The sequence below is a fragment of the Gymnoscopelus microlampas genome (assembly GCF_963454915.1).
Source record: "Gymnoscopelus microlampas genome assembly, chromosome: 5".
Lineage (NCBI taxonomy): Eukaryota > Metazoa > Chordata > Actinopteri > Myctophiformes > Myctophidae > Gymnoscopelus > Gymnoscopelus microlampas.
Genome location: NC_139942.1, coordinates 33,945,674 through 33,958,633, shown reverse-complemented (window position 1 = coordinate 33,958,633; position 12,960 = coordinate 33,945,674). Strand labels below are relative to the sequence as shown.

Sequence of the window (12,960 nt, the reverse complement as noted above, 5' to 3'; positions counted from 1 at the left end):
GCCCTATGTTCAAGTTTTTTTTTCATGCATGGGAGATGCGCTTTTCATGAGTCATTAGTAAGTGTACCCAATAATCAATGAACAAATCAACACCTCCCACAGTGAACCAATGTTATCATAGCTATGCCACTGTGAAGATGATACTTACACTAGAGCCTAGACTGGGTTCATTCATTCACTCAATTATCATTAATACAGTGTTGACAATTTATCATTAATACAAGACCACAATGGAAACAAGCCCTTAGGGCTTTTTGTGCAATCCTTTTAGCATCAGTGTATAATCGTACCACTGTACTGTTTGCAAACTGCTAATAAAGTATTCTATCAATCAATCAAAAAATGATTTTAAAACATTGGGTCACACTTCACAATAGCCAGCAAATGCATACACCTAATTAACACTTGACATGAATTCATCATGAATTCCTAATTCCTGTTAATTAATGGTGAAGTCACTGTCTTAACCTTAGTTAAGTTAATATAGCATTAGTTAAGGGCACTTGGTGGGCTTGTAGATCTGCTTTTTTCGGTGGCTTCTATGCTCATCATATGCGGGTAGGTGTAGCGATGGAGAGTCGGTCTCTGGTGGTGTTGTGTTCCAAAACATCCATGTGGTGCATGGCTGCAAGGGTCATCAATATGTCCATACACAGACAAATGTGGCAAGACTTGTCCTTCTGTGGCAAATTTTAGATAATATTGCAATGTTCTTATTTTGATCATAAGACCCAATTACTAAATGTCAGTCTCCCGGTTTTCTTGAGGTATGACACTGATTTACTATGACACTATGGCACAATCATTAGGAGTCCATAAGTACCTTTTATTTTGAAGGACCCAGAACTCTGAGTGTGTACAAATGGAACCAAATGAACCCGTAGGGTCCATTTGGTTCCATTTGTACACACTCAGAGTTACAGACCTGTAATGGTCCATTTGGACCATTACGTTTCAGCCCACTTTGAGGACCACAGCACTAGTACTATACATTTAATTTTGACAAAAATGTCCACCACAAGCCGGCATGGCGATGACTGACGAGGGTCACCCAAGTTGAACTGGCTCACTGGATAGGCCTGGTTGGTTCCAGTGGGACCATCATCATTAGTGAATCATTACTTAAGCCTCAATTAATTATTATAATTAATTGATAATGACTTAACATTATATGTTTTAGTTAATAATTAATTGAACACTGCATGACACAATGCTGCTCTGTGTTACAGTGGAGTTACCTATGTTGCCTTCCCATTCCAACCATATGAATTTGACAGTTCATAAATAATAAACAAATAGAATGATTATGATAATAATAATAATAATAATAATAATAATAATAATAATAATAATAATAATAATAATAATAATAATAATAATAATAATGATGATAATTACCTATAGGCTACTGATAGGTAGGCCTACAATTTGTTTTTGTAATCTGATTATATCAACTCGATTACATGTAGTTAGTCATTTTACCCAACCCTGTACAAGTTACCAAAACCACCAATTACTATTTCAAGCTTTAAAAGAATGTTGTGGGAGTGAAAAGCTCATATCAGACCGTGTGGGTTCAATCTAACCGTGATGTACAACAACACGGAAGCTGCTGAAGTTTGTTCTGAAGGCAGACAGACAGACAGACAGGCTGGGGCCAATCCAAATACTAAAGGGCCAATCCAAATAATACTATAGGGCCAATCCAAATAGTTAGGGACAATCCACATACTATAGTGTAGGGCCAATTCAAATACTTTACAGCCAACCCAGAGACTGTGGGATCCATCTGCAGACTGTAGTGTAGTGCAGTGGGTCTCAACCTTTTCAGGCCGCGACCCCCCAAAATAATCATATTTGAACTGCACTTTTTGCCTCTTTCTTATTCTATTTGAAAATTTGGCCAATGTTTGGCCAGTCTGTATAGTATAGTTTGTTGACTTTTGATGCATTAATGGTCTGTAAAACAAAATTTGTTTAGATATTAAAAAGGTCTTAAAAGTCCTAAATTATCCCTTTACTGTCATCTGTATCCCTTTACTGTCATCTGCCCCCCCCCTGAGGGGTCCCGAACCACAGGTAGAGTACCACTGGTGTAGCGTCAATCCATAGATAGCGGCCGCGGATGCACAAGTCACCGCTAGCTGAGCTCAGCTCCATACAACCAGATAGACAGGAATTAGTGAAGTACTAGGATAGAGAGAGAGAAGAGACCGGAGATCATTGTGAACGAGAGAGAGGGGGCGGCTGGAGAAGGGATTTAAAATTCATCTTTCACATTTTGGACCCGCCTTGTTTTCATTTGACCCGATTTCCAGCCAGAAGAAACGAAGTGGGGTTAAAAAAAAGAAAGGAAAGAAAAAGAAAAGAAAGCTTGGGAACAGAACACACACACACCAACACCAGCTAGTAGTTTGTAGCTTATACCGCCATCTCTCGCATCAGCCTGCGCCGTGTCTTCATACCATGGGAAACGCTGCCACCGCCAAGAAAGGCAACGAGATAGAGAGCGGTGAGTTGGGACGTTGATTGATAATACTGCCTTTAATTCAACTGTTTGGCCTTATTTACACAAATAAAAAGAGCTATGGTTGCTACAGCTAACTACTTGCTACTGGGCTGTCAAAGCCCCCCCCCCGTGCCCAGCCCCCCTCCCCCTGATTAGACTCATTTATCTATATACTTCGTCGTCGCTCGACAAAAATGTCCAGCTGGGAAGAAAACTGTCGCCGTAACGGCGAGACTTTTCTTCCCAGCTGGTCATTTTGTCGAGCGACGAACAAACGATTTAAAAGGCAGCCCCCCCCCCACCCACACAGTCATTGCACAAGTTTTGTAAACATTGCCCGTTTGGGTGCTATTATAAGTGCCCGCAGGCGTCTAAAAGCGATTTAACCAATTAAATATCCCGGGGTAGCAAATACAATAGTGTGTTTTGGACGTACAGATGGAAACATGTAAAGGCCTAGTTGTTAACGTTAGCTGCACTATTATAGATCTAAGATAACGGTCATATCATAATGAAACATTGTCAAGAAGTGTGCATTATTGCCACAGTGTGGGGAGCATTGGCCGCTATAAGGAGATGCAAACTGGACAAGCAAGATTCACACATTCACACTCTGCACTGGCTGTTGTATAATATGGAGAAGGACGGTTGAATTGCAAATGGCATCAAGTTTGTTGACCAGTTAGCATGCTAGTGTTAGCCATGGGGGGATTAGCCCACATCAGGGCCCTGTCAGTCCCGTTGCCTCCCAGATGATAGCAGCGTTCCTGGCCTGTACACACACGCACACAGTGTTAGCCGAGGCGTGTGCTTTATCCCTGTAGAAAGGCTAAACATCTCTAGGTTAATATGGGCGAGCCTGCAAGACCGTAATCTGCTGTCATTTGGTGGCTGAGCAAATAAGAGGAATGCACTGTGGTCCCAAGTCTCAGTTAAAAAAATGTGATGTGGTGGCATGTTACGACTGAAGCTTATTTATTGAGCACTGCTATCAGAACACAGACGTAGCAACGATACAGATTGCCCTGATATACAACTAAACCATACGTTTCTAATATGGTGGTATGTGCTTCTGCTCCAGACATCATCAGCATGTTATTCTCGGCTAGATAAACAAAGCTTTCCCTCAGTGCAGCATAGTGCCCAAATATGGTGAAGAAATGACAAATGCCCTTTTTCCATTCATAAAACCAGGCCCTACTACACACACACACACACACACACACACACACACACACACACACACACACACACACACACACACACACACACACACACACACACACACACACACACACACACACACACACACACACACACACACACACTTTCAAGGTTGCTTTATTGTTACATCTTGGGTACATAAGAGTAAAACTTATTTTTTCTTCCTTCAGACAATGCAGCAGCATAGGTAATAACGATAATAATACAATTGTAAAGATTTAAAAAAAGTAAGCGTGCAAAAAAATAGATCATCAGCGCATGTACATGTGCATATGATCTTGGTATATTATATACACCAACAGCATTTTTTCAGTAGCTGCCACATTACTTTCTATTTAATCTTGCTGTATATGAAGATCCGTAAAGGCACACTCTTGCTCATTGTGTGTCATTGACTGGAGCAGCTTGTCGTCAGACCTTCGTCAGAGGATAAGGGGCATTACAAGCTTTGAAAGGATTGACGTAACTAGCCCTAGGCCAGAGTCAATCTGCGATGGGACACTTTGACATATGCAGTTGATAGTTAATGAACAACCAATGTAATAAATCAGAAATATTTTCATACACCTAGATAATGGCTAAACAAAAGTGGACAAACGGCTTACTGAATTAACTGAACTGATCTCTGTATATGTACAAAATAAATGAAGAATTCCAACCAATTTAGATGGTTGCATTTTCTGTTTGCGGTGGAACATTTCCTGGCACATGCTCTTAATAAAGCAGACAACTGTCTGTGGCCAGCAGTGCACCCAAGTTGTTTAAAGCAGTTGTCATTTTATGATGCTGTGAATACGTCCCTCTAAGATTTATTGAGTTATTGAGAGGGAGACCAGGCACACTGCACATTGCCAGCCAGAGACGCTCCGGGAGGCTGGGAAGATCAGATCAGCAATGGCTATCAACTTCTGAGTGTGTTAAAACCATTTAAGCTGACACCATGCCCTGAGCAGAAGATTTGTCTGGAGCAGCTCTCACAAGACGACCTGGTTACCTATATAGCTCTGTTCCTGTGTCTGCTATCAGCAACCCTAGCCTCCTCTCCAATGTCCCTTGGTACTAGCACACTATATTTGTCAACAAGAATGACAATGGTTGTTTGCTGGCTCTCAAAATGTTGTTTGTGTTTGCTAAGGTCCACAATTTGGCAGATGAACAACACTTTATTTTTCTGTTCTATAACAAGCAATTGAGGATAAAACATGAAAGTGACTTCAATATTGGGATCAAATTATCACTTTAGTTAGTGGATGTGAAAATCATTCTCCTGCCTTGATCATAATGTAATTTCAGTAGAGCAAAGTCACGTCCACTTATTTCGATTTTCAAGTCAGGAGTCTGGCATTGCTGTCCAGGGTTCTCGCTGGCATTACATTAAACTGCTTCATTTGTCCTTTCAGGAACAATGGTCTGGGCAAACCATACTAGCAGTTATTTTTAACATCTGTGACAGCGTGCATGCCTGCATGGCATTGTTTTCACCTTGTGAGTCTGTGTGTGTTTCATCATGGCAAAATATTGACCTGAAGACGCCTATTGTAGGACTTTCAGTACTTTGCCAGGTTTTGTCTGTCTCTCTGTGGAAACAAACTTGTCAGATGATGTGATTCAATCGGGGGGGGGGGGGGCAGAAGTAGGGGCTAAACAGATACTGGCTAGCTGATAACATTCATTTACATTAGCATTGTGACAACATGCTAACAAACTTCCCTGGACATTTGTCTGTGAACATAGCGCCGAAAAAAAGGGGGAGTATCTACCATTTGAGCAGTACCTCATCACAATTTGTTTTGACCCATGGTGGGTTTCATGGCTGAACCCACCCCACCCATGATGGTTCACCCATGAGAACTATCACCGATTTGTATGCCACAGAGTTAGCAAAGAGGGCTATGACATGCATGTAGTAGGTCACCATCAGGGAATTGAACCATGGACATTGCAGATATGTGTTCAGCATTCTTACAAGAAGAGCCACCAAAGCACTCTGAAAGTTTTAAGACTGAATAGCCTAATAATGCATAACCCTTCAGGATGGGTTTCACACACATTTGAGACAGATAGGCTAGAAGACTTGGCATGAGACAGTATACTGTTTTTTTCCACCCCTGAGTCCTCATTATCTCCTCAATCTGAACTGAATTTTTGTCACATGGTTCTAGCCATGGCATTTTCACATATCTGTTCTGTCAATCTTTTTGCTGATACTGCTCTCACATAGGGCTGTCACAATCATGAAAGTTTAGTTGATGATTAATTACCATACAAATAATTGTGATTTAACAATTTAATTGTCTCTTTCAGTTCATTTTATGCCACTATTACCCCAATGAAGAAGAGCCATTTAATTAGCATTTAACATTGGAACATAGTATACATTTGCACAAGGTAGATTTAACATACTGTAAATAACTTAAATATACAAAGCCTATTACTGACATATACATACAGTACAAATAAATGACTGACAATGACAGGCAAAGATAGTTTAACTTAAACAATGTATTTCTGTATGGTCAAAACAAGCCATGACCTTGTCATCCACAATCACAGCCAATCATGCTTCTCAGTGGCTAGGAACATTAACATGACTGACTAACCCTCAAGTCAAACCTCAACCGGTGGAAAACAGAGTTTTAAAAAAACGCTGTTTTTATACAGATGAATGTAAAGGATTCCAATGATGATTAGGCAATTATGTTATAATTATGACAGGCCTACTCTCACCACAGCGGTACGTCAACGCTACTTGTGTCTTTTATTTCCTGTGAGCTTTCTTCACTACATATGCTTCATGTCTGTTGATCTGATGTCACTTGTTGAATACATAAAATCTCTCTCTGTCTCTCTCTCCGTTTTTTCATCCCATCCATGTGGGTGAATGTTCCTGCAAATCCGTGGTGAACTATAGAGACTTTTGGTATGCTTATCTTTCCAAACGATGACCAAAATGACAGAACCGAAGTGTTCTCATTGTGATAACTTTAGATAAGCTTGCTGTGTTTTGTGCTTTGCTACGTAATAATGCACCCATGTTTTTGTCGTCCACATTCTGTCATTCTGGATATCTGCTGTCTGCTGTGTTTTCCATGTAATGTTGGTTTGTCCTTGATCATCATCATTTTAAATACTCTTGAGTTCCATAGCCTTCCCTAAATTGGTATTACAGTACAGAAAGTGATGCACAAGAACTTGGAGAGACTTCTCCTGTGCAAGCTCCCTTTAAGAAAAAAGGGAAAATATGCTGTCTCTTTGCATCATTTCTTACTAGTCTGCCTGTCTTGGTTGTTGTTGTTTTGAGTTACCGTATATTGTGTTGTGTCTAAGCATTAGAAACATAATATGTAATATTTTAACATCCAGTTTGGTGTTGTATACATATGGGATTTAGACCCCCCCCCCCCCAACTCCCTTTATAGTATTCCTATATATTTATATATCTATTCCCATATTGGTCTTTTGTGCCAGTTCCATTTTTTTTACAATCTAGGTACAATCGTGTCATTTGCCAAAAATAACTGAGTTCCAAGTGAAAACATTTTTTTCCAGCTATTTTCGGCAAGCGACATAGTTGTGCAACAAAGTATAAGTTAGCCTTGGATGCCAGTATCTGTATGCTAATTGTCTCTCTCTCTCTCTCTCTCTCTGTCCACCCTTTCAGTGAAAGAGTTTCTAGCCAAAGCCAAAGAAGACTTCTTACGGAAATGGGAATGTCCACAACAGGTGAGTGTGACAGAGGACCTTGTAGTTAGAAGTTCACCTTTTGGTGCAGTTGTCCTTGAAGTAGGCCAACTTCCTGTGTTCTTGCCTCAACTTTCCACAGAGCACAACGTGCCTAGATGACTTTGAGAGATTAAAGACACTGGGCACTGGCTCCTTTGGAAGAGTCATGCTGGTGAAACACAAAGCCACAGAGCAGTACTTTGCCATGAAAATACTGGACAAGCAAAAGGTTAGTGATGATGGGACGTGTGTGTGTGAATCAGTGTCTGTACGTTTGGACTATATAAACATGAGGTGAATTGGCATTGGCTAAAATGAAAAACGGTTAATCCAAAAAGAAAACACCTGTGCTGTTTGCCAGTATGATTGACGTTTTCCCAAGAATGCAATTAGATGATTAATCCTCTCTGTCTTAGGTGGTGAAACTCAAACAAATAGAACACACACTAAACGAGAAAAGAATATTGTCGGCAGTGAGCTTCCCCTTTCTCGTCAGACTTGATTATTCGTTCAAGGTAGGGGAACCATTACATTCTTCATCGGTATAGAAAACATCCTTTACTAAGTTATCAGCTAAACTTTGGTTTCCTGTTTACTTTTTTTGTTGATTTTATAGGACAATTCCAATTTGTACATGGTAATGGAGTATGTTCCAGGAGGAGAGATGTTCTCACATTTAAGAAGAATTGGAAGGTTCAGGTCTGTTCAATCGCGGCATCTTTCTTATTATACATCAAAAGGTTTATTCACCTTATGCTTTTGCGTTTATATTAGCAACCTGTCAACCTGTTGTTTAAACGCATGAAGCACAGTCTACATACACAAGCAATCTAAATGGATAACAACTGGCATTTTCTTCAGGGCTGATGTTGCTCAGTTAATTTGTCCTTTACTGGTACTTTATTCTATGCCAGTGTGCTTAGTGGTTGGTTGTTTAAGATGTCTTTGTTCATTTTTTTTCACCAAATGTGAACACAACATTTCTCCTCTCCAGTGAACCACACGCACGTTTTTATGCTGCCCAGATAGTGCTGACTTTTGAGTACCTCCATTCGCTAGACCTAATCTACAGAGATCTGAAGCCAGAGAACCTCCTCATCGATAACCATGGCTACATTCAGGTGTGCTATGAATCAATGAAAGAATTATTTTACTGCAGCTGGGCTTTCAACTCTTTGCCTATACAGTCTGTTTTCTCCTTGGGCCCTAGGTGACAGACTTTGGATTTGCCAAGAGGGTAAAAGGCAGGACCTGGACACTGTGTGGAACACCAGAGTACCTGGCTCCAGAAATCATTCTCAGCAAAGTATGTACAATATCTACTCTGTCTCTTACCTGTAGTCAAATGATGTTGATCAGACAGATCATGTGACATTCCATTTATGCTTTCAAGTGTGTTCCCAAGTTAATTCTGTAACTCAATAACCAATATACTCTGATAGGGTTATATAACTTCTAACCTGAAAAAACTGGGGCTGCAGCTTGTAACTGGAGCAGTGGAGCGTGGATCTGTAATGTTACCAGCGCTTGGAACGTCTGGGTTTCTCCCACAAACACGGGGGTCAGAAACTGAGATGTCATTGAGAAAATATTAGCTCCATTGTCGGCTGTCCGTTAGAATGTGGAGCTCCCATTGCTAGCGTATTGCTGTAAACAAGCAATCCATACGGGTTGTCAAAATAACTTGCCAGCCCTGCTCGCCTACCCAGGGCTTTGTCAGCAGTACAGTAGGGTGCAGCGGTCAGGACATGAGGAAGCTACGGGGGAAATATAGTATAATATTTAAATTTCTATTTAATGTGCAGTGCTTTGTGATGTCATGCTGATCGGATTATGTTATTTATTTTTGTAGGGCTATAATAAAGCTGTGGACTGGTGGGCTCTGGGAGTCCTTATTTATGAGATGGCAGCTGGCTACCCTCCATTCTTTGCAGATCAACCCATTCAGATCTACGAGAAGATTGTGTCTGGAAAGGTAAGCAAAACCTTTTTTCATATTGCCACACTATCATCTGATTGGAGAGAGGCTTTTTCATAACGTTCTTTACAAAAAATGTTTTACATGTAATTATCATTGAACCTCTGCATGCTGTCTGATGTACAAAATGTTCCCTGGTCAGAAATGGCATTTAAATGCAAATTTTAAATTAAATAATCCTTTGGCCCTCGCCAGGTACGATTCCCCTCGCACTTCAGCTCAGACTTGAAAGACCTGTTGAGAAACCTACTGCAGGTGGACCTGACCAAACGCTATGGTAACTTGAAGAATGGCGTTAACGACATCAAGGGCCACAAGTGGTTTGCCACAACAGACTGGATCGCTATCTACGAGAGGAAGGCAAGACAATACACTATATACTGTACACCAACATATTTTTGCTACCACAGTCTAACCACTATGAAACTAAAGTAATTAGAGCCCCGCTTGAAATGTGGGAGCCATGGTAATTGCTGTACAATCTGTCCATGTTTGTCCATCCTCAAATTTGTGACCACTAGAAGAACTCAATCAGTTGAGAGAGTTAAATATTCGGCTGACCGAAATATTAATGAATATATAGGAAAATTGTTCCTAAATCAATTCAAGTCATCCATTTAAAATCCACTGAAAACAGAAGAATATCAATACAATATTTGTTCAACATTATCACTTTTTAACTGTAATTGTAGCCCTTTACAAGTGATATTTTTGTTGTTAAAATAATTGTTAAATATATATATATTCCCATAGTAATCATTGCTATAGATAGTGTTTGTTCAGTAACAGGGATCTCCCTATGTCTCCAGCTTTTTAGTAAACAGAAAATTCATTTTCAGGTCGGGATACCAATTTCATCTAATCAGGAGAGAGAACTCGTACAAGATGCAGAATAAACAAGCAAAATTGGAAGTAATGAAACAAAGAATTTGCTGAAACATTTTTAATTGGAACACTACAAACTTGAAGCTGATAAATGGGTCCTGATTGGATGACATTGGTGAACCACCTGAACATGTATTTTCTTTTTATTAAGAGCTGGAGAGTTTTGACTTTTTAACAAATACTTTTTAGTTTTAACCAAAAAATATCACTTACTTTACTTACTTTAACGTATTCTTTGCAGTTAAAAAGAACGGAGCCATTAACGTTTTAAGCATTGAAACAAAGAAACGTTTATTGAATGTTCACATTTCTCACATTGTGAATCCCTTGCGTTCGTGGAAATTTCACGAACGCAATTGGTGTGTGAAATATCACACACCAATTGGTTTATTTATTTTATTTCTTGTGAAACGGTGTATATGCTTTAACAGCATATTGTGAAAACAGGTCCTCTGGGTGTTGTTAGACTGTTATCTGAGGCAGTTGATCAGGCTTGCTTTATACTTTGCATGCTTGTATTCTTTTTGCATACTGTACGGATCAGTCATGCACAGCTGACCAGTTAGACTTGTTTTTCTTTTTGACCTGGAAATCACCCAGCAGCCTCTGTAGCGCACACTCACCGTGATGAGTATGATATAATTGTGGTATCGATTACTGAAAATGGGTATTTATTTATCTTTGATGGGTTGATCTTTTAGAAAGACAGGATTGGCCAGGTGCCTTTGGCTGTTTTCGGAGTGTGACACTGGTGCTAAGTACTAAGTATAACTCTGGCATTAGCATGCACAGTTTTCATTGTTGTTTGAATCCCACTAAGACTTCACTGTAATGATTACATTGGTCAAGCACGTTCCTTTCAGTGCCTTATTTTTCTTGTCTCTTTTGCAGGTGGAAGCACCATTCATACCAAAGTGCAGAGGTCAAGGGGACACCAGCAACTTTGATGACTACGAAGAGGAGGAGATCCGTGTTTCCGTAACGGAAAAATGTGCGAAGGAGTTTGCAGAGTTTTAGGACATGAGAATGTGGATGTATCAGGGCTAAAACACACAAAATAAGGGGATCTTTGCACTCTTCTAAAGACTTGGGATGGAGCAGAGACCGTCATCGTTCTAATCTACCACGTAGTTCCTTCATTCCACAAGGCTGAATGAGGTCGCCATGATCCTTGGGTGCCGATAACCCCCCTCACTCACCTGCATATTAAAGCAGACACATCACTTTGTTTTCTTTTGGTTGTTTTTTTTATCCACTTTTTCTTTTCCTCTTTTTTTTTTTTTTTTTTTTTTACTTTGAAGCAGTTCTAGTCTTGGATGTTGTACTCCCTTTTACAATGTGATATTTTTTCAATTTATGAGGAAAAACTTGAGACAATGGCCAATATTAATCCACACGTAACAGATTTGTCTGTGGCAGTATGACACACAATTGTGTGGGTTATAGGGTATTGCCTCTAGTTGTCAACAATGTATATTTATGGTCTGTTACAAATCCAAGATGGGAGAAAACCTTACTCTCATCTCTGGATCTCGCAAAGTTTGGCCAGCTTTCAGAAGTAGTATTTGTCATATGTGCATAGCTGTTACTTTTGTAAGACATTTGAACAGGGTGAGTGTTCAAAGCATGACCAAATAGAAAACATTCGGTGACAGAAGACGAGAGGTCCTGTTTCTCTTCTTTGCTTTTGCCTTAGAGAGGCATGTCCTCAAACCCCACAAAGCATCAATTCATGCTCTTCTTGGTATTCTGACCCAGTCACAGCAAGCCATTTCAGGAAATGGAAAACCTTGTTACTGATGGTAAAATGCAAATCTAGTTGTTCGATCCGTTTGGATCTCTTTAGTTAATTGTAAATTTGTCATTTAATATCTCACCATTATTTGCTGTGTCTAACATTATATTCACTTTATCCCTAGATTACAGGTCTGCTTATAAAGACCCTTTGATAAAAGTTGGTGGAGCAATCGCCTCCAGGATATGGGAAAGAGTGAAGTAAAGCCTGATTTATACTTAGTTGCGCAAGCAGATCTACAAACTCACAACGTGTTAAGTGTCACACAGTGCGACGTCAGCTTGTAGATCAGCTATTTTAGGTGTGCAATACCTGCGTGCAACTGTGTTACTCAAATGTAAAATCTTTGGGGATTTTTCTAGAGTGTAATGTAAAAATGATCAGTTAAATGTGTATAGTGTTGTGGCTTGTGCCTCAACGTTGTTTGTGAAACCTTAAAGAAGTACAAACTTTATAATATGCATTCATGCAAAAGGTGTTTTTAAATCTCCTGAAACAGGATGACAAAACAGCAATTTTTCGAAATTTTCCCTATTGGCATTCCTGAACTATTTAAACTACCATGTTTGTTTCATTCTTATGAAAGAATGTAGAGTTGCAACTGATGGGTATGCAGATTTGAACGGCTTGATTTCCAAGGTACATATTTTTCCTCACAATACACTGGCTAAAACCAAGACTGCTCGTTTGTATCACATGTAACCCAGTCATTGTCCAGCTCATTACATTATACGTATATGCATTGTTTCATATGTGTTTTTATTTATACACATTAGAGATGCTAATAAATTTTATTTTTAAAAGTGTCAAAGTTGTCATTTTCCTTCAGGTGGATTTGTCACTGCC

The 12,960-nt window shown here is 39.7% G+C and overlaps 1 protein-coding gene across 1 annotated transcript; it reads left to right on the top strand.

Annotated features, from left to right (window-relative positions):
* The first annotated feature begins 2,163 nt into the window (after nt 1-2,163).
* On the top strand, nt 2,164-12,919 carry LOC311046429 (cAMP-dependent protein kinase catalytic subunit beta). Its single transcript, XM_084058722.1, has 10 exons — nt 2,164-2,512; nt 7,395-7,456; nt 7,557-7,685; nt 7,873-7,971; nt 8,073-8,155; nt 8,451-8,577; nt 8,667-8,762; nt 9,309-9,431; nt 9,630-9,794; nt 11,211-12,919. The coding sequence occupies exons 1-10, from the start codon at nt 2,467-2,469 to the stop codon at nt 11,334-11,336; spliced, it is 1,056 nt and encodes a 351-aa protein (XP_083914848.1). The 5' UTR covers nt 2,164-2,466; the 3' UTR covers nt 11,337-12,919.
* Nucleotides 12,920-12,960: the final 41 nt, after the last annotated feature.

Excerpts from the sequence above, each read along its gene's own strand:
- LOC311046429 (XM_084058722.1), top strand. The coding sequence starts at position 2,467 with ATGGGAAACGCTGCCACCGCCAAGAAAGGCAACGAGATAGAGAGCG. Across the intron at positions 2,513-7,394 it reads AGGCAACGAGATAGAGAGCG|TGAAAGAGTTTCTAGCCAAA; the intron begins GTGAGTTGGGAC and ends CCACCCTTTCAG. Across the intron at positions 9,432-9,629 it reads AGAAGATTGTGTCTGGAAAG|GTACGATTCCCCTCGCACTT; the intron begins GTAAGCAAAACC and ends GGCCCTCGCCAG.